This window comes from Humulus lupulus, chromosome 8, assembly GCF_963169125.1.
Source record: "Humulus lupulus chromosome 8, drHumLupu1.1, whole genome shotgun sequence".
NCBI lineage: Eukaryota > Viridiplantae > Streptophyta > Magnoliopsida > Rosales > Cannabaceae > Humulus > Humulus lupulus.
Window position 1 is genome coordinate 173,151,118 of NC_084800.1, and position 22,437 is coordinate 173,173,554.

A 22,437-nucleotide genomic window follows, 5' to 3' on the forward strand; every position below is an offset into this window, starting at 1 on the left:
TCTCGTGTCTTGCAGTGGCATCGACCAGCTGGTCAATTCTAGGGAGTGGGAAACAATCTTTAGGGCGGGCTTTATTAAGGTCTGTAAAATCCACGCACATTCTCCACTTGCCATTCGGCTTGGGTACTAGTACGGGATTAGAGACCCACAATGGATAAAAAGCTACCTTGATAAATTCGTTCACCTTGATAAATTCGTTCTCCTTTAACTTCTCGACCTCTTCCTTTAGAGCTATTGACCTGTCTTTGTCGAGCAGCCTTCTTTTCTATTGTACTGGTGGAATTTTTTTGTCTATGTTCAGGACATGGCTGATAATTGGCGGGTCTATCCCAACCATGTCTTTATGCGACCAAGCAAAGACTTCCTGGTTCTTCTTTAAAGATTCCACCAGTTTTTGTTTTGTTGTTGTCTCTAAGTTTTTACCGACTTTCACAACCCTGGTCAGATCTACTTCATTGAGTTAGACCTCTTCGAGGTCCTCGATGGGTCCTACTTCTTCATCACAATCCCCAAAGCGAGGATCCAAATCTCTATCCTCTCTTTGGGCAACACCCTATTTGGTGACACAATCACCTGATTGGGCTTGCACTTCATTGGCCGTTTGCAACTCTTTTCCGGCGGTTTCCCTCAATCCACCTTTCTTTGCTTTAGATATCGAGGCGTTGTAGCACTCCCTCACTTCTCGTTGGTTCCCCGATACACATCCTACCCCTGCGTCAGTTGGGAATGTCATGCCAAGGTGCCAAACCGAGGTTACAACTCGTAGGTTGACCAGAATAGGCCTCCAAATTATAACATTATATGCAGAAGGACAATCAAATACTATGAAAGTAGTGAGTAATGCCCTGTTTGCAGGCGCAGTTCTCGCTGTAACTGGGAGCCTAATCGACCCTGTCGGCGCGAGCCCTTCGCCAGAAAAACTATATATGGTTTGGTTGCACGGCTCTAGGTCCTTGACGGACAACTTCATTCTCTCCAGTGAAGACTTATACAATATGTTGACTGAGCTCCCTGTGTCAACCAACACCCTCTTAACCATCATGTTGGCAATCTGGATGTCAACGACCAGCGGATCCGAGTGTGGGAATCGTACGTGCTGAGCATCGTCTTCAGAGAATGTAATAAACTCTTCCTCTGTTCGAGCTTTTTTAGGTCCTCAATCCTCCACACTCATCATCTCAATGTCCTGGTCATGGCGTAAGGTCCGAGCATATCGCTCCCTTGCCTTCCCACTATCTCCTGCAAGGTGTGGGCCACCACAGATGGTGAGTAACGTACCTACCACAGGAGCTGGCTGTAAAGGTGGTGAGCGTTGGCGTGCAGGCACCTGCTCGTTGCCTCCTTGAGCCTCACGCTGAGACCCTCATGCGGGTCGTACATACCTCCTTAGGTGTCCTTGTCTGATAAGGAACTCAATCTCGTCCTTCAACTAGTTACCCTCATTGGTGTCATTTCCGTAGTCATTGTGAAAACGACAGAATTTTATTGTGTCTCTCTTGGAGGTGTTGGTCACTTATAAGGGACATTGGCATTGGTCGCCTAGTAGACCTCTGCTCTACTTTCGACAAGAGTCGTATAGTTGGTGAACCTCGGCTCGTATCTATTGCCTTTGGGGCGTTTATTTTCAGACGTTGATGGCTCATTTTTTGCCCCTTTTCCACCATTCTTACCATTTCTGTTCCCGTTGCCTTTGCCGTTGCCATTGGGTTTATCCGACCCGTTGGTGGCTTTGGCGGGATCTTCCTTTAGTCCCTTGTCTTTCGTAGGCGATTTCCCCTCGTTGACAATCGCGTCCTCAAGCTTGATGTATCGATCAGCTCGATCAAGAAACTCCTAGGTACTTTTTACCCCATTCTTTCTTAGGCTGTTCCAGAGGGGAGAATGGCGCCTAACCCCAACAGTTAAGGCCATCATTTTTCCCTCGTCACCCATTGTTTTAGCTCCAGCAGCCGCTCGCATAAAATGATGAACGTATTCCTTCAAGGGCTCTCCATCCTTCTATCGTATCTCGACCAGCTGGTTGGCCTCAGTGGGGTGTATGCGACCAACGTAGAATTGTTCGTAAAATTCCTTTACAAACATTTCCCATGATACTATACTAGCAGGAGGGAATTTAAAGAACCACTCATGCGCGGTGTTAGATAGGGTGGTGGGAAAGATTCTGTAGCGGGCATCGTCCAACACCTTCTGAATATCCATCGATATCTCAAACTTGTTTACATTAGATACTGGGTCCCCGTACCCATCGAAGTTCGGCAACACTGGCATCTTGAACTTGCTGGGCTGGGGGTTTCTGCCACAGAAATCCTCTGTACGAATGGAGTACCTCTCCTCCAATCATACTCGATGTGGGATGTCCGGTTTCCCACCAGCTACTGGACAGCTTGATTCAGTGCATCAATTTGAGCCTGAACAACGTTTGGGATTGCTGGGGCAACTGGTGCCAGAGGAGCGTACTCATCGTTCCTCTCACGCTTGTCGTTGAGCATGTCCCTCGGGTCATCATCTCTGCGCCTTTGTTCGCTAGCGCCCAGCCAATCAAAGACGTTATGCTGTCTGGGCTGCCTCCCAGCGTTATGGCTCATAGGCCTATTTTCTCTCGGTGGGGGGGTTTCTGTCTCCACCTCTTTCCTCACGCCCTCGACCAGCATTCCTCCTGTCGGAATCGGTCTCCTTATAGTCATGGCCATCCTTAAACTGCGACCGACTATGGGGTGACCGGCTGGTCACGCTGTTTCCTCCTCTGGCTGGCATCTCCCGAGCATTGGGGGGAGGCCTGTGTTGGTCGGTGGGTCCCCGCGCATTATTATGTCGTGAGGGTCCCTTGACCATAGAGCCTGACTCGTTGTGCCTTCTGTTAGCAGAAGGATGCTGCCCCTGCTCGGTGGATTTGGCTCATCCCTCCCTGGGCATCTAGGGCTTCGGGGAGGCTACCCGGCCCTATTCTTCCTCTGGCCCTATCAAGATCTTTGGATATGGCATGCATTTTTTGGTGTTCCAGGATCCAATAATGATCTCAACGTATTAAATCAATCCCCAATATTCACTGATATCTTACAAGGGCAAGCTCCGAGAGTTGAGTTTACGATAAATGGCACACAATACAACAAGGGGTATTATCTAGTAGATGGTATCTATCCAGAGTGGGGTACATTTGTTAAAACTATCCCACTGCCTCAAGGAGAGAAAAGAAAATTATTTGCCCGATGCCAAGAAGCGGTACGCAAAGATGTTGAGCGAGCATTCGAAGTACTTCAATCTCGTTTTGCTATTGTACGAGGACCAGCACGTTTTTGGCAAAGAGATGTTCTTAAATATATTATGTATGCATGCATAATATTGCACAACATTATTGTCGAGGATGAAAGAGATGCATATGAGAGTTTGTTTGATTTTAATTATGATGACGGCCCCGCCAACACCCTAATGGTTGAAGTATTGCATGGACCTATTTCTGACTTCCCGACAATGCTTCAAAGAAATGATGAAATTCGTGATAGAAACATTCATCGCAATCTTTAGGCGGACTTGGTAGAGCACATATGGTCAAAATTTGGAAATCATTTTAATTAACATTTTTTTAATTATGTTAGATTGATTAATTATGATTATGTCATTTTATAAGCTCCTTTAAATTTCGTCTAATTTAAATTTGATGTAATATTTATTTATATTAATATATGGATTTAAAAAATTTAGTGTGACAATATTTATAATTACAAAATAATATATTAAATAATAATATATGGGGCCATAGTTGACAACTTTTGGGGTGGCTTAGGGGCTGATTGGTTTGTCATTCAAATACAATTTTATGTTTTTGAATCCTTAAAATATAAAAATCTCACATAATCCTTGATTGGTAGGTTATTTTAAAAAACAAATCCAAAACAAGTTTTGAAAAATGAGTATGATTTTACACATAAAAATTGAAAACGATATTTTATCATTTCCTATAATTTTCTTAGAATTCAGAAGGATCCACATCATTTTAAATATAAAATGACTAACCAATCAAAATTTTGAAAAGCGAAAATATTATTTTCAAAATGAGTATTTTCAAATCAATTTAACTATCCAAATACATTGTTTTTTAACGCTGAACCAATCAAGCCCTTAGTATTGAAGCATTTTTATGAAAAAAGTTGCCAAAAGTGATGTGGATGAGAGATAAAATAAAAAATTATATTTTGGGATGATTTGGACATGTTAAGCGGTAACCACCATTAGAGTTACTCTTATGGAATACAAAGAAATCTAACGTTTGGGTACTTTAATTGTAATCTTTTTTTTTGATATTAAGTGTCAGTGAAATGAAAATTTGGGTATTTTAACTATAAATTTCCCTAAAATAAAACATACCAAACCATACAATTTCCCTAAAATAAAACATAAACACAAAGTTTTAAATTTTATGTAATTTTTGTGTCATTTCAAACATAACAGTGAAAATGTATTCAAGTCAGACCAAAATCACTTTGTAGGACGAACTCTAATTCATTTTCATTATTTAATTTGTTTTTTGAAAGTATCAAATCAATAAGACAATTATGCATGAGGCAAATATCAAATTGGCCTATTAGCTCAGCTGGTTAGAGCGTCGTGCTAATAACGCGAAGGTCGCAGGTTCGAGACCTGCATGGGCCATTTATTAATCTTTTTGTAAAACTTTATTTATTTTCAATTTTCAAAAGAGGGGTATTACGGTAAAAACGTATCCCGTTTCAAAAGACGAAAAGGAATACGACCGGCTCTTTTAAAAAAATTCAGACAGAAAATCACAACTAACGAAACCCCTCCAAGTATGAAGCAGAATCTACTGAAAAAGAAAACTATGGAGATTGATAAGGTATCTGAAACTAGCTTCGATGTTTCTTTCATTCTTCATTTTTTTTTTTTGAAATTTACGAAATTTCTTTTTTGATTGAAATCAAAGGCAAAAGTCGTCATTGTTCCGAGCGGACTGGGCAGAGATAACCGAATTCGCAGAAGCAGTAAGAGATCTATACGTATTAATTGGAAAAAATTTATTTTATTTATTTGTCAATGATTTTTTTTTCTTTTTAATTGGCAGCCGGTACAAGAAATTTTAAGGTCTATTCGGAAAATGAATTTTCTGAGATTGATTCTCGTACTAGGTAATCGTAGTTTTAATATTAGAATTCAGTAGTTCTGCGTTAGAATTTATGTTATTGAATGTCAGCATGGTTAATTTTGAAGAAAATATGGTCAAGAGAGAATGTATATATACATATAATGTTGGACTTGATGTTATAACATTTCACAATATATAAGAATAAATTGAAATGGTTAATTCCTAAGTTGAAGCATAGTAGCTCATGAAACCCTTTATTGGGCATAAGCATTCATAATTATTTTAAAAATATTCATATCTTGTATTCATTACTACAATCTATTACATTTGGAATTGAATTCGCTTTTGTTTTGTATAGTTCTTACGCTAAAAGAAACTCCTACCTTACATCTTGTATGAACCTGAGTAGAAGCAATGTAGCTTAGACATGCTAGGATATATAAACTATATTTTCTTTAATATTTCCATAAACCCCTGAGTTGAGGCATAGTGGTTCATGAAACCCAGTTAAATAAATAAATATATATTTTATTGGGTAGCATACGTAATAAATTCTTACACATTTCGAAATTAATTATATATTTTGTACTATATATCTTATGCAATGCTCAAGAAAACTGATACTTAATATCTATTATGATTATTTACCTCAATATTTTCTTAACTCATTTTTCCTCTGCTTGTTTGGTAAAAGGAAATCTATGCCAGTTACAAAAGGGTCTACTTTGGCCAGTACAAGTTCTCGAAAGGTATTACTATCTTGCTCTTGTTCATCTAAATTGTTGATCCGTAGAAGTTGTGGTTTGATTTATTAAACTAGCCATGGTTTCTCTTTGTCTGACTGTATTCTACTAAGGCTGTTTCGAAAAGTTTGGAGACGAGCAAAGGGAAAAATGATAGTTCTGGTATGGCCTAGACTAGACTTGTGTTTGAAATTTTAACTATTCTTTTCAGAACTTTTTTGAACTACTTTCCTTTTCTAGCAAAATCAAATTTAAGAAGAAGACCATTGGCGGATGTCAGCAATATTAGCAGCATATCTTCAAGGAATCTAGTGCGCATTAGCTCCAAACCCTCGTAAGTATCACTCAATTTCGTTAGTTTCTTTCTTCTAATTTCATTTCATCATAATGCTCCACCCTGTACACCTACGCACACACATGTATATATCAGAAGTATACTATGTTTATGAAATGATATTACGGTAATATAATGTACTTATTTATAACTGGACACATGACATGTATAACTATGTATTTGCATATATTATTATATTCAGTATATTTTTTTTTACTATAGATCTTATTCTTAATGAAACCGATACTTAATATCTTGTGTGATTATTTACCTCACTATATTCCCCATTTTCCTCTGCTTTTCTTGGCAAAGGAAATTTATGCCAGCTACCAAAGGGTCTACTTTTGCCTCTACAAGTTCTCAAAAGGTATTGCTATCTTGCTGTTTGTCTAAATTTGTTGCATTCTGAAGAAGCTGTGCTTTGATTTAAAGTAGCCATGGTTTCTCCTTGTGTAACTGTATTCTTTCTACTAAGGTTGTTTTGAAAAGTATGGAGACACGCAAAGGAAAAAATGATACTTCTGGTACGGCCTAGACTATACTTGTATTTGAAACTTAGACTACTTTTTTAAGAATTTTATGTGTGAACTACTTTCCTTTTCTAGCAAAATCAAACTTTGGAAGACCATCGGCAGATGTCAGCAATGTTAACAGCACATCTTCAAGGAATCTATTGAGCAATAGTTCCAAACCGTCGTAAGTATCACTCCATTTATTTAGTTTTTTTCTTCTAATTTCATTTTGACGTAATGTTTCACCCTGTATGCGTGTGTACTGCACACACATGTATGTATATATATATAAGTAAATAAGTAGCATATATACATATAATGTACTCATTTTACTTGGATGCATTATGCATATGACATGCATGGCTATGTATTTGCAGATATTTATTGAATAAATATACAATATTATATCTTGGAAAAGATTTTTGTATAACTTCGACTGAATTAGTTCTATTTATTTAATGGCCTTTAAAATGGACATTATTTTTGCTTGATTGAATGGTTAGTTACAATGACGTATCGTCCCCCCACCTTTGTACATGTGGTTATATGTTTGTTTGAGGGCTTGGGTGCTTCACTTTGTATGCAAATACAAATTTGAAGTTTAATGGGTGATGGGGATAATTTTCCTAATTAGTGGCTGCAGGAGAGTACAATTTCTTGGTTTATATCTCTACATATTTTTTCAGTTATATAGAAATTTTGTTTCTTGATCTAAATGAATAAGCATCTTGATGATCCCTTAAAGATAACAAGATGAAACACTTTATCCGTATGCCTTCAATTGTGACATTGTGTTTTCTGTAATCTGTATAATCTGATCTAGTTTCAGCAATTCACCTTGAGCAGTTGGTTTTTATTTATTTCTACAGTGTTAAATAATATCTTTGTTAGTGTTTGAATCTCCCCTGGTTTTCGTATCTTTAGTGTATCAGCTAGTGTGGGCTCTAGGACTGTAAATATATCATCAAGGAAATCATTTCAGGTATAAATCTGTACTTCAACATTTCAGTTATGGACAATATATTTTGTTGATACAAAATGAGCACAGAAACTGGTACATTGACCTTCTGGTTCAGCTGTTTCCTGTTAAGTGTCCATTTGAATGAGCTTCAGCTAGAAAAGAACTTATTTATTTCATGTGCTTAGTTAAAATAATAATGGTAAGTGCATACAAAAAGGTGAGTGGAAAAGTTATATCAAATATTCTCTTACTATGTTAACTAGAAGGAAAGGTTGGGAAAGTCAAGTTTCTGGTGAGAGGCTGGACATGATAACTTTGAGAAGTATGTATCAGATTTTTCACTTTTTGGAAAACCATAAATTTGCATGGCAGCAATGCTATTATATATTTATAAATATATATATATATATATGAATAAATATATTTTTATATAAACCAAAGAAATTAATTTATTTAGAAAAGCTTATAATGACCAGATTCACAATTCTAATCATCTGTCATCAATTGCCTTGAACTGTGAAATAGCAGACTATATTTTTTATTTGACTTAGTGGTCTTTGAAAGTTTCTTCTGTCACATTTCTCTAACTAGGATAAATATGCAGGGAGGTCTTAGTCAAGGTGGTTCCGGTTATCATACTTCAAAGAAAGGTGGTTTTATTCATTTAGAAATTTATGACCAGAAGTTGATAAAAATGTTTAGGTTCTAACTTGCTTCTATAAACAGTGCTTGTTAAAGATTTGAAGGTTCCCTCAGGTTATCAAAGGATCAAAGTCACAGGGCAGGCTCATGGTTCTCTTGTTGATACAAATGGCAGGTCTGTCCAAATTTTCTATGGAACCTGCTACTTTATTAATCAAATAGTAGATATTGTAATGCAGATTTCAGTTTTCCTCAAATTAAAGACTAGCATGTAAGAATATATGGGCGGTTCATACTTTTTACACAATAGTTCTTATAATCGCTGTACTTAATGTTTCAGGAGGACAACAAGGACTTCACTCATACCAACAAGGTCTGCATTTTGATTTTTTTGGGTGGTTTGATGTGTTTTGAATAAAATATGCATCAGTTATTCAATGAATTCTTTTTTTATATTTTTGTCTCTTTTACCTTGAAGGAAGTCTTTTTCTGTTTCAAAGAGGGAGGACCAAACGGATATCCTCGAGGTTATTCTCACATTACATCATAGAGAGTGAAATATATTTTATTTTTCATAATATTTTGTAATCTTCAGTTGGAGTTCTTGTTTCTGTTTTATTTTTTCCCTCAAAACTTTTATATTTTATCTTCATCCTTTTGTAGGAAAATTCTGGAAGTTCTGGAAAAATAAATGAAAGTGAGTGTCTTGATAAAAAACCAATATGCATTGTGGTTTGGAAGATTCTCACAAGTGTATTACTTAGGATTCTCCTTCCCATGATGGAATTTGAATTTATTCTTGGTTTCAGTTAAGTTCAAAGTTGGTAGGAAAATAGTGCCCCGACTAAGCAATTCTAGGACCCATCATTGGAAGAATCGAGTGAGTGATGGCTTCATAATAATGTGAGTAATAATGATTTTTCATTTGGTTGCCACTTAAAATGCAGCAAAGTTTTGCTGATGTTTCTGCGAGTAATGTTTAACAATGTCACTATAGTTCTGCCCAGTCGATTCAAATTCTTGCATGTCAGTTTATTGAATAGATTATCAAGAAAGTCTGTAGAGGCTAATTTTTTTAATATTAAATTTATCAACTTTAAAAGTATGTGAGCACACAGGCAATCATGAATGCTATATCTAAATAGTATGAATGTTGTTTATAATCACAGGGGTCAAAGAACTATGGATTCTCGTACATTGTCGAGAAATTCTTTTAGGGTATGGGTTCTTTTTACAATTTATATTTTTCTTTTCTTTTCTTTTCAATTACCATCTATCCTTTTGTGCTCCAGTTTGTGTAGGTTTTGAAGTTATTTGTTTTGGATGCCAAACTAACACCAATTGCTACTTTCTTTTAGTCACTTTGTCTACATCGTGTCGGTTGACTTGCAGAGATGCTTTTCTCAAATATTTTCAGATCATTATAATTGTTAAAAGAGAACAATGTTAAGAACAAGTTATAGCCATAAGTATAAATATCACATATTGTTCATTTCACAAATGGATAATTTCTTTTCTGCTTCAAAGACTTGCAGCTTATCTCAATTATTATTATTTTTGCTATTTTCTTTAGCATTACTATTACTATTATTATAAATACATGGCTTGACATGTTTATTGCATAAATATCACAATCTTTTTCATTGCATATATGGATGGGTTCCTTTAAATTCCAACAGAATTGTCATATGGCTGTTGATACATAAACTCCTCATTGCTAAGCTCATACATTCACCTAGCTCTAGGGACTATGCTGTTGCTTTCCCTTTTCAGTTAGCTGTCTTGTAGACTGTATATTAATTAATCTTTTTCTAGATGAATGTTTTGTTGTGCGCCATTTTTACTTTTAAATTTTTTCTGTGGTGTTGCCGCTTTGAACTGTTAAGCTAAAGTATTATTGGTTTTGGCCCAAATTTTGTTGTGTTATGGGTTACAACCATGTTCAACCATATGAATTGTTATGCACTCATTATGATCCAGCCAATTGTGAAGACTGCTGTAAAGACTTCTGATGCCAAAACGAATACAATACCCAACCTCACAAGGGATTCAGAAAAAAATGCAATGGTCACTACAACTGTATCAAAGAACATGGAGGGTGCGGCTTCTTCTCTTCCTGAAAATATCACACAAGAATCCATCAACGTACAGCTTCCATCTGATGGTGATTGCAAACCAAGTACATCCGATATTATTATTACTAAAAAAAGTTCACGTCGAAGGAAATCCTACACATCTTTGTTAATGGAAGGATCAAAGGTTGAGACTATTGCTTTATATTGGTTCTTTTATTCGGTTCAAATATCATTTAACGTGTTTAATTTTGAACTGAAACCAGCTACTAGAAGAACATCATGATGTTCTTAAGCAAGAAAAGTTGCCAGACATGGATGATGAGAGAAATCAACTAGAAGTTGTTGACTATGTTGATGACATATATCAGTATTATTGGGTTACTGAGGTGATGGATTTTATCTCACTTTTTGGAACTCTACTTTTTTTTCTTTCTTAACTATTATCTTCTATGTTGTTTTTACCTTATTTTTTCTACCTTTTTGTTTGCTCTAATGCTAGATAAGAGTTAACTCTTCCTCTTATGGAAGAAGTGGGCATTTTCCTGTTTTGCTACATTTTTTTTGCAGCATTGTTTTGCTACATTATTGACACTGAAAGTTATTTAGCATTACATGGTTTAATTAGTTGCTTGTTATTTAGTTACAATTCACAAAGACATACTAGATAAAGAATATGGTATGGAAGAAATAATCTTTATTATTTCAGTATATTTTTCATCTATACCGTAGGTATATTTATAGGGTTTATACAACTCATACCATAAATTACAGAATAAAATACAACAAACACAATTAAATACAAATCTTATAAATAAGGAAACTAAGAAATAATAGCTATAATCAAATCATAGGATTTGATTTCCTATTATTTGTCAACACTCCTCCTCAAGCTGGACTATAGATATTGATGAGTTTAAGCTTGTTTACTAGGAAATCAAATACTCGTTCTAATAACCCTTTTGTGAGAATATCAGCCAGTTGATGATCTGTTTGGATATATTTAACGCTAATAATTTCTCCATCAATCTTCTCCTTAATAAAGTGACGATCCACTTCAACGTGTTTAGTTTTGGGCAATATTAATAGTAGACTGGTTATTATCACAATAAAGCTGAATAGGGGTTTCATACTCAATCTTCAACTCCTCTAATAGGCGTTTGATCCATATTGCTTCACACACTCCATGGGCTATGACTCTATTCTGTTTATCGTACTGCTTCTAGCAATCACTACTTGCTTCTTACTTCGCCATGTTACCACATTGCCCCATACCACTGTACAATACCCAGATGTAGACTTTTGATCATCAACTGACCCAACCCAGTCTGCATCTGTGAACAGTTCAACTTTTCTTTCAGTTGTCTTTTGGAAGAAAAGGCGTTTCCATGGAGTTTGCTTAAGAAACCTCAGAATTCTATATACTGCATTGAGATGTCCTTGACACGGATCATGCATATATTGACTTACAAGACTTACTGTGAAGGCGATATTTGGTCTGGTGTGTGAGAGGTAGATTAGCTTTCCTACTAGCTGTTGGTACCTTCCTTTGTCAACTGAATTTCCTTCAAACATCTTCGTTTTGTTTCCAAGCTCAATTGGAGTTTTGCTTGGCTTGCTTCCATGCATACCTGTCTCCTTTAGAAGATCAAGAGTATATTTTCTTTGGGACATAGAAATACCCTTCTTGCTTCTGGCAAATTCCACCCCTAGAAAATACCCAAGTGTACCAAGATTCTTGACTTTGAACTCTTTTGCCAACATTTTTTTGATCAAATTCATCTCTTCTGTGTTGTTACCAGTGACAATTATGTCATCAACATACACAATTAACACCGATATTTTTCCCTTCCCAGAGTGTTTAATAAATAAAGTATGACCAGTCTGACCTTGCGTGTATCCAAGTCCCTTGACTATTTTCAAAAAATAGTTGAACCATGCTTGAGGAGATTGTTTCAAGCCATAGAGAGGCTTGTTTAGTCTGCAATCTTTAGTTGCATCGGGAGATTTTTCAAAACCCGGGGGCTGACTCATATACACTTCTTTTAAATCGCCATTCAAAAATGCATTCTTCACATCAAGCTGATGCAACTCCCAATCCAGGTTAACCGCAAGCGAGATAAATACTCTAACAGTGTTGAGTTTAGCAACTAGAGCGAAAGTTTCTGTGTAATCAATTCCGTAGGTTTGAGTAAAACTCTTGGCAACTAATCGAGTTATGTACCTCTCAATAGATCCATTAGCATTGTATTTGACGTTAAACACCCATTTGCACCCTATCATCTTCTTTCCTGGTGGCAATTTCACTAATTCCCAAGTTCCATTCTCTTCAAGTGCTCTCATCTCTTCAAGAACGGTTGTTTCCATTGAGGAGTACCAAGTGCTTCACTGATATTTTTGGGGATCACAACATCTGATCGACTAGAGGTAAAAGCTTTAAATGGCGATGACAATTTCGAATAAGAAATAAATTGTGAAATAGGGTGTTGAGTGCAAGATGTAGTTCTCTTTCTCAATGCAATAGGAATATTTAGATCTGAATGAATATCTACATCAGATGGAGGTTTAGAGAGTAAGTACCTGGCGTAGAAAAATACTCTTGATTGTTATTTTTCATTTATGAAGGAATAGCCTTAAATAGGTCGAGTACAAAAGGTATATTCTAGGTATAAACTAATTTACATTAATAACACTTTAGCTGTAAAACACTAACTAATAATTCAGATTATTTCTACACCCTCCCTCAAGCTGGTGCATACAAGTCCCACATGCCCAGCTTGCACACTTGCTCATCAAAGCTTTCTTTTGATAATCCTTTTGTTGGCAATTCAAGAGCTTGTTGTTTGCTTGGAAAATAAACGACACAAAGTTCATTTTCTTCAATTTTTTCTTTTATGAAATGACGGTCCACCTCCATATGTTTGGTTCTATCATGATGAACCAGATTGTGTGCTATATTAATAGCTGATTTATTGTCGCGGTATAGTTTCAAAGGATTCGCTCTTTGAAGTTGTAGTTCTTCAAGAACTCGTTTGATCCAGATTAATTCACATACTCCTTGAGCAAGTGCTCTAAGCTCAGCTTCAGCACTGCTTCTGGCGACAACAGGTTGTTTCTTGTTTCTCCAAGTAACAATGTTTCCCCATACCTTGGTACAATATCTAGATGTTGATCTTTTGTCCTCAATTGAACCTGCCCAGTCTGCATCAGTGAAAGCTTCTATGCCTCTTTCTCCATTTTTTCTGAACAATAGACCTTTTCCAGGTGTCTTCTTTAGATACCGTAATATCTTGTAAACCGCATCCAAGTGTTCTTCTAAAGGGTTGTGCATATATTGACTGACCAAGCTAATTGCAAAGGTAATGTCAGGTTTGGTGTGAGACAAATAGATCGATTTTCCCACTAGTCATTGGTACGTCCCTTTGTCTACAGGTTTCTCCTTTTCTTTCTTCTTGTACTTCCCCTTGGGTTCCACTGGTGTTGCTGCTGGTTTACATCAGAGCATACCTGTAACGCCCTACTACCTTAGAGCCGTTACTAAGTGAGTTTAAATCGTACAATTAACTCGCTAAATGAGATTCTTAGAACAAAAGGGTGACTAAGCTAAAATCAAAGTCATAATCTTTGAAAATAATCTCATTTCATTGAAAATTATAAAAGTTTAACATTTGGGATCTCAAAATACAGTTTAGAAATATTTACAACTCAAAATATAATTACAGTTGACTAAACGACAAAATCCAGTTTTTTACATCCATCTCCCAAAAATGCCCCTGACTGTGGCGGTCAGGCTGACCAAACATGTACACGCCGCTTCACGCTCGCTATACTCATGGTTGATTGACTTTTTCCTTGCCCTTACCTGCACCACAGAGCACACGTGAGCCGAAGCCCAGCAAGAAAACTCGCAAACAGATAACATATGCAGATCAAACACTTATCAGTTAAACAGGTCATCAACTGGCTAAACACATACGGCCACGCCGTCCCAGGCGCCTTACCATGCCCTGGATTCACGGTCTATATCGTGAGGATATCACAGGTATCCTTTAGGATCTATCCTAGCAACTCGCACTCCTCGTGCTAAACGCTGCTTTCGGCCCTGGCCCCTTGCCGCACTCGGCCTTGCACTCCACGTGCCTATCGCCGTTCCTGGCCCATTGCCGTTCTCGGCCTTGCACTCTGTGCCTATTGCCGTTCCCGGCCCACTGCCGTTCTCGGCCTGCGCTGTTATCGGTCTCCACCGTGCTCGCCTCATGCCATACAATCAACACATTCACATATGATAAAGCTAATCAACAAGCTAAGCTTACATAACTCAATCAAAGGGTCAACCCCACAACACAGTCATACAGGGCCGAGCCCTACAACTCATGCTCTACGGGAAACAGTAGTTTTCTTACCTGAGTCCTGAGCTTCCTGAGCACTGAACCCTCAAGCACGGTCCTCTAATCCGAGCCTCTCCGAGAACCTAGTCACAACACATAAATAGCATCCCCATTACTAACCAATTCAAAAATATCTCCCGGAACCAATCCCGAGCTCTCGAGACCTCCCGGACCCCCACACAAGGTGGCGAAAGCATCCCCCGAGCCCCCTGGGCAAAAGCCTAAAATATGAATTTTCCCCTGCCCAGAAATGGCCTAGGGCCGCGGCGCCCAGCGTGGCCTCCTTCCCTGATGCAACCTAGCGCCGCGGCGCAGAAGAACAGGGCCGCGGCGCCCCTTCGCGAACCCAGAATTCTGGGTTTTCCCTTGCATTTTCCCCGAGCCAAAACACTCTCAAATCATTCCCAATGCATGCCTAAGCCTCAAATTCAACTTAAAACCTCAAATAAACCATCTAGCAACTTATAAACACCAACAACAAGTCTAAACACACAATCAAATCCATGATTCACAAATTGGTTTAAAACTCTATGAAACTTGAACCAATAGACCAGAAACCTAAACCACCTCAGCTAAAACATAACAGAGTTGCATGAAACCCTTACCTCAAGTTGAAATTCGCCCCTGAGCCTTCTCCAAGTTCAACTCCAAGCAAATCCCTCTTATTTCCCAACTGACTTAGCCAAGCTTCATCCCAAAAATCCACCAAACAGAAACACACACATCAGCTTTAACCTTAGTATTTCTCTGCAGAATTCAATCAAGTTACTGATTAAAACTCACCTTTGAGCCTAGTAGATCAATCTCCCAATTCCTAGCCTTGAATCCTTTGAGCTCTAGCTTAGAATCCTTCAAAATCAGCCACCCTAGAGAGGGAGGGAGAGCATCGATAGAGAGATTGAGTTCCTTTGCTTCTTTTTTTGTTAAATGGTTCTAGAGTCCCAGCCCTCAAATTGAGCATATCCATCAACCCAAAATGACCATAATACCCCTTAAACTAGTTTAAGTCCTCAAACCTTTCCAAGGGCAGTTTAGTCCTTCGACACACCTTACTAAATCCTCAAGTGTACCTAAATTGAAATCCCGATACTCCTGACTTGTCTAAACTATTACTATTACTAACCGCTAATCAATAATTCTCGATAACTTAACAATATTCTCAAAATTCTCCTAGGCTCCTTCCGAGTCGGGTATTTGACCCCGTTGTGACTTTTAAGCTAAACGGCTCCCTAGGACCGTCTCGGAACGTGCATCACAAATAATATATCACCATTATATCACATATATTACATTTATGCCCTCAACGGACTAAAAGATTACCAATTTGCCCCTAACAACCAAACGGGGCCCACATGCATATTTATTCCACCTAAACATGCATTCTAACCACATATTCATTAAATTTCACATAAATTAACACAGTATAACAATTATTGCCCTCCAAGCATACTAATCAAGGTTCCAAGCCTTATTAGCAAATTTGGGTCGCTACAATACCAGTCTCTTTGAGTAGATCAATAATATACTTACGTTGAGAGTTTAAAATCCCCTGCTTGGTTCTTGCAAACTCCATACCCAGAAAGTATCTCATCTGACCAAGATCTTTTACTTCAAATTCTTGGGCTAGTAGTTTTTTTAAGCTCCATTCCATTAAGGTCATTTCTATTTAGAATCATATTATCAACATAGATAATAAGAATTACAAGCTTACCATCTTGTGAATGTTTGAAGAATAGAGTATGATCCGACTGACCTTGTTTGTACCCATGCTTCTTGATCACTTGATTGAACCTCTCAAATCATACTCGTGGTGACTGCTTCAAGCCATAGAGAGATTTCTTTAAGTGCATGTTTGTTTTCCATATTTTCCTTCAAGGCCAGGAGGAATCTTCATATAGACCTCTTCCTCTAAATTTATGTTTAGAAATGCGTTCTTAATATCGAGTTGCTTCAATGGCCAATCAAGATTAGCAGCTATTGATAGGAGGATTCTTATTGTGTTTAGTTTTGCCACTTGTGCAAATGTCTGTGTAGTCCACCTTGTAAGTTTGAGCGAACCCTTTTGCAACCAGTCTCGCCTTGTATCTTTCTATAGTACCATCAACTTTGTATTTCACTGTGAATACCCACTTGCATCCTACCACATGCTTGTCTTTTGGCTCAGCAACTATTTTCCAGGTAGCATTTTTTTCGAACGTCCCTATTTCCTCTTCAATCGCTTTCTTCCACTCAGGAATGGACAATGCTTCATCAATATTCTTTGAAATAATTGTCTCCTCAATTTTGGCAGCAAAGGTTTTAAATTTTGGTGTGAGTCTGCTGTAGCACTCATACTTAGATATAGGATGTAAAGTACAATTATTCGCTCCCTTCCTTTTTGCAATGGGTAGATCTGATTCTATCACACTCGATGTAGGATTAGAATCAAATGAAATTGGACTCAAAGAATCACTTACATTGGGATTTATCACTGGTTCAGAATCATGGGAGACGAGATTCGTAGCTAATGGTATTACTTGATGTTTGTCCCATCGTCTAGTGTAAACCAACAACTCTTTTTCTGCATTTATTCGGTCTGTCTTTTCCATTTCAGAAGTGTTTTGTTCAAAATTTAGCACAGAGTTAGACTCAATTGGAGGATTAGACTCAGTTGGCAGACTAGACTCAGTTGGCGGATTGGACTAAATGGGTGGACTGAATTCAGGTCCTATCATTGGTAAACAGGGATCCCAGTTGTGAGTATCCCTCCCTGAAGTGAAATGTTGGGATATAAAGGTTGCTCTTTATTGAATGGAGTGTTTTTAGGCTCACAAGAGAGAGGAGGGAATAGCGGTAATTCTGACCCCATGACCATTGAGCTTCTTGCTCGTGATGATTATGATGCTCCCCCTAAAGCGAGGTGGGAGTGAAGTAAGGAGTATTTTCGAAGAAGGGGACATCACGTGAGGTATATGATTTTTTGGTGAGAGGACAATAGCATCGATAGCCTTTTTGTGTAGGAGAATAACCCAAAAACACAACCTTAATGGCTTTAGGATCAAATTTACCCCTATTTTGGGAGTGAATGTAGACAAAAGAAGTACAACAAAAAACTTTGACTGATAGAGTATTTGTGGACACATGAGGATATAGATTTTGAAAAACAGAATATGGTGTTTTGAACTAAAGGGGTCGACTGGGAATGCGATTAATGAGATAAGTAGCAGTGAGGACAAATTCACCCCAAAGATATTTTGGAACATGCATTGTAAACATAAGAGTATGGGAAACTTCTAATAGGTGACAATTTTTCTGCTTAGCCACCCCATTTTGTTGTGGTGTATCCACACATGAGCTTTGATGAATAATCCCATGATGAAGGAGAAAGGGACTAAGAGTAGTATTGAAATATTCAGCACTATTGTCAGTACGAAGTGTCCGAATAGATGTTTGAAACTGCGTTGGCATCATATGATGGAAGTTTTGAAAAACTTGACTAGCTTTAGACTTATGTTTAAGCAGATAAACCCAAGTGATACGTGTGTGATCATCGATGAATGTAATAAACCAACGCTTACCATGAGAAGTAGTGACCTTTGAGAGACCCCAAATGCCACTATGACTAAGAGAAAAAGGACGGGAAGGTGCATACATTTCTTGAGGAAAGGAAACACGTGTATGTTTGGCAAATTGACAAATATCACATTGAAAATCAGCAACCTTTTTATGAATAAACAAATATGGAAATAATTGTTTTAAATATAAGAAACTTAGGATGCCTAAGTCGACAGCGACATAACATAATTGTTCGAGAAGTTAAATCAGAATCACATTTTGAAACATAGGAATTAGAAATAGAACTTGAATCTAAACGAAGTAGAGACGGGTGTTGTTTTATTTGAAGCTGTCCATCAAAGAATTAAAGTCCGTCATGAATCCTAGCACTGCCAGTCGTCCCCCTCGATGATAGATCCTGAAAGTGACAAGAATTTAACACAAATTTAGCTAGGCAATGATTATCAACAATTAACTTATGGACAAAGATTAAATTGCATTTCAAGGAGGGTATATGAAGAACTGATTTAAGATGTAAATTGTCAGACAATGTAATAGTGCCAATTCCTTCAATAGGAGAGTAAGAGCCATTTGCGATTTTGACACTAGATTTAGTGGAGTAGGGATAATAAGAATCAAACAAGTAAGGTAAACCTATCATGTGATTAGTTGCGCTGGAATTGATTATCCATAGTGTCTGGAAAGTATAAGAAAAATTACCAGAGTGTGCAGTCAAGATACTATGAGAGTCAAGAACAAACTTGGTTTTTAAGGAAGATGGATTAGGAATTGTGGGCCTAGATTTGATAGAAACAATGGTGGACTGATTATGGGCCTGAGGTTGGGCTTGGATTTGGGTAGGCCCACTGTTTTGAGAAAAAACTAAGGATGGTGGGTTTGGACTTGATAGGTGCAATGATGGGTTGGTATTGGGCACTTGAGGAGACTGAGAGCTTCTGAGAACTTCTGGGGGGGGGGGGGGGTGAGCGACTGGAGACAATGCCGAAGTGGAGTGACGGGGTTTGGACTTGTGCGACTGGAGAAGACGCTGAAGAAAGTGAGACGGAGCTTCGCTTGGACAATATGTGTATTTAAGGATATGTGTATTTAAGGGGAGAGGGAGAGGGAGAGGGAGAGGGAGAGGGAGAGAGTCTGTCCTGCATTTAGAATGCTTTTTGTCTTCAAATAATTTTTGTATTCCATTTACAATGCTTTTTGTCTTCAATATATGAAGGGAGTGAAAGTAACAGAATACATTCATAATGACTTGACTAATTCCTCTCTATTGAATGAATAATACAAGAGAGAGAGAGAAGGGGGCCAGAGAGAGCAGAAATCTTTACAAACAAGTAACCAATGCACTATTGTATACGCTAGAATTGTTAAATTGGAAGTAGATATATTGGTTCAAATGACATTGCAACTTATTAAATCTCAAGTGATTTTTGCTGCAGTATATCATGATTCTTCTGAAGCTTTTCTTTTCATAGTCTCCCCATCAATGTTGTACTGTTTATAAGTTGTTGCAGTTGCTGTTGGTATTCATTTGAATGGGCTAGTTTTAGCTGAATAATTTATGTTCATAGTTTGGTGCCATTTGTTTATGTTTGATTTCTTCCCTCATTGTCACTAAGAAGGTTTCTTTTGCAGACACAGAATCCACCTCCCGCAAATTACATGTCAATTCAAATAAAAATTACTCCTCATATGCGAGCTGTATTGATCAACTGGTTAATTGAAGTAATAATTTGATCTTTCTGGATGTTTTTTTTCTTTCTTTTTCTTCCCCTGGTCTTGTTATTTGATTTAGTTGCTCATAATACTTTGCAATTTCTATGATAACAGGTACACCTTAAATTTGATTTAATGCAAGAAACACTTTATCTCACAATTACATTGTTAGATCGATATCTTTCTCAAGTCACAATAGAGAAGAATGAAATGCAGTTGGTTGGCCTTACAGCACTTCTACTAGCATCAAAGTATGAGGACTCATGGCAATGGATTCCGAGGGTACATATTTATTTCTCCATTTCTCACACTTCACATTTATCTTTGCTAGAAATCCATTTTTCTGATTTTCTATTTTCTATTTTGATAAAGGTAAAAGATTTACTTAGCATTTCAGCTGAATCATACACAAGGGAGCAGATGCTTGAAATGGTATGCATTATCATGTTAAATGAATTTTCTTATTGAAAATCTATGTTTTGAACTCTGAAGTATGTACTTGTTTTGGAATTGTATGCTCTTGTAGTGCCATCTTTTATCTATTACAAGAATGAAACTAGACATTTGCTGATTGAAGGTGGTTTTGAAATGATGAAACTGAAAGTCCTCTCGTCACTAGTTCTTAAGTGGAGAATTCATTTTTATATAATGTTTTTGGGTTTTCAAACAAAAAAGTTGACTTGGTCACCATTAGATTGTGTACTAATCATTATTTATTCTATCAAATCAAATGAAATACTCTAGCTGCCTAATAATTTGTTTCCCCTCTTCTTAGGAGAAGCTTATTCTTAAGAAATTAAAGTTTCGGTTAAATACACCGACTCCATATGTCTTCATGCTAAGGTTCCTCAAGGCTGCCCAGTCTGATGCGAAGGTATGCAGTAGCTTCTGAAGTTTACTCGTCATTTAATTACTAATATATACTTATGATATAAACCAGAAACCAGAAAGTACGCTATATAACAAACTCTTGATATTTTGATTATACTTGGATTGGATAGTCTTTCTAAGTCACGTATCGATTAGGTATTTATTGCTATAGTGTGAGCTATTGAAACAGGATTATGTTTATACAATATACGATGTTTTAGATCGGTACAGTTTCTTGTAAACTGATTAGGCTGTAATTCAGATGATAACTAATCATCTTTTTTCTATACAACTCTTTTCATATAAAAAAGGGTCTACATCAGATACCTCAATTACTAACATCATGTTCGGTGGTTGTCTACCAGCTTGAACACTTGGCCTTCTACCTCATTGAATTGTGTCTGGTTGAATACGAAGCGTTAATGTTCAAGCCCTCATTGTTGTGTGCATCAGCTATCTATGTTGCACGTTGTACCTTAAAAATGGCTCCTCATTGGACTCCATTACTGTGCCAACATGCACGTTACGAAGTGTCACAATTAAGGTATTTGTCTTTTCAATTTATTTGGTTCTGCAAGTGTTAACTTTACATTAAATTTGACTCGAGGCAATTTAATAATTGCAGAGAATGTTCAGAGATGTTGTTACGATTTCAAAGAGCTGCTAGAGTTGGACAGTTACAGGTCATATACGAGAAGTACATGAGACCCGAACGGAGTGGTGCTGCAGCTCTTAAACCATTGGATAAGCTTCCTCTCTGATTTCGTCCACGCTAAAGTTTGCTCTTAATTTGTCATTGAAACGTGTTATGATGTTAGAAAACTGTGTGCAAGGTAAGCATTCAAACTAAATCTAAAAAAGGTCTTCATTACATTAGAATCTTTTGTTCAGTAACTGTCTTGTACACCTAAGAAGTTTATGTTTCTCTTTTGAAGTGATTACATTGGATTGGAGCGTTTGTATCTTTGGACATCCTACGAAACCATCCTTTGGTTCGGTGCTGCAGCTACTTCTATTCTTGTTTGAGTTTGTGTTTGTGTTTGGCTTTATAGATGTGTGAGTACATTGTATCTTGCAAACCACTCGTTGTTTGTGTGAACCTAGTGTTTTGTATATATATTATTGATTTTACCTCTGGGGAGCTAACAAATTTGTGATTCATTACTTGGGTCAAATTGTACCACTTGCTTTGAACTTTTGGCTTGTTTTATTGCCATTATTCAATATGCAATGAATGGGGAATGTGATATATTTAATTAACTTGAATTTATTACAATATCTTGTTAAGAAATGGTTTAGAGTTTTATAAAATGCCTAACTAGCTTCAATGACGTATTAATTATCTTAATTTAAGAGTCTCTTTGGGCTTTAGATTTTTGTGCCTAAAAGGGGAAATAGAGTTAGAAAATTATATATTTTCTTAGGGTTATTTGCGGCATAAATACCATATGTTTTTTCAATTTTATATATTTATATATTACATTTTTTTTCAACAGATTAAATACCAAACATTATAATTTGAGCAATTCTGTCACTAACACTCTGTTACCTGAAA

General features: G+C 37.1%; 1 protein-coding gene and 1 non-coding gene across 2 annotated transcripts; both read left to right on the forward strand.

Annotated features, from left to right (window-relative positions):
- Window positions 1-4,573: 4,573 nt before the first annotated feature.
- Window positions 4,574-4,647, forward strand: TRNAI-AAU (transfer RNA isoleucine (anticodon AAU)). The gene has a single exon. It is a non-coding gene; the product is annotated as a tRNA-Ile (tRNA).
- Window positions 4,648-4,715: 68 nt separating this feature from the next.
- On the forward strand, window positions 4,716-22,158 carry LOC133798671 (putative cyclin-B3-1). The gene is made up of 26 exons (XM_062237106.1): window positions 4,716-4,849; window positions 4,937-4,994; window positions 5,075-5,138; window positions 5,790-5,844; window positions 5,952-6,000; window positions 6,079-6,172; window positions 6,485-6,539; window positions 6,648-6,696; window positions 6,778-6,868; window positions 7,609-7,666; window positions 8,250-8,295; window positions 8,372-8,462; window positions 8,628-8,660; window positions 8,766-8,814; window positions 8,951-8,984; window positions 9,097-9,190; window positions 9,457-9,505; window positions 10,268-10,546; window positions 10,626-10,748; window positions 19,932-20,021; window positions 20,127-20,294; window positions 20,385-20,444; window positions 20,788-20,886; window positions 21,248-21,426; window positions 21,508-21,715; window positions 21,818-22,158. Exons 1-25 carry the CDS (start codon window positions 4,805-4,807, stop codon window positions 21,641-21,643), a joined length of 2,148 nt encoding a protein of 715 aa, XP_062093090.1. The 5' UTR covers window positions 4,716-4,804; the 3' UTR covers window positions 21,644-21,715; window positions 21,818-22,158.
- The last annotated feature ends 279 nt before the right edge of the window (window positions 22,159-22,437 follow it).

What these genes read in the sequence shown, in the direction of transcription:
- LOC133798671 (XM_062237106.1), top strand. Translation starts at nt 4,805, where the DNA reads ATGAAGCAGAATCTACTGAAAAAGAAAACTATGGAGATTGATAAG. An exon ending in CCTCTACAAGTTCTCAAAAG is followed by an intron (nt 6,540 to 6,647) that starts GTATTGCTATCT and finishes CTTTCTACTAAG; the next exon opens with GTTGTTTTGAAAAGTATGGA. An exon ending in CATCAAGGAAATCATTTCAG is followed by an intron (nt 7,667 to 8,249) that starts GTATAAATCTGT and finishes ATAAATATGCAG; the next exon opens with GGAGGTCTTAGTCAAGGTGG.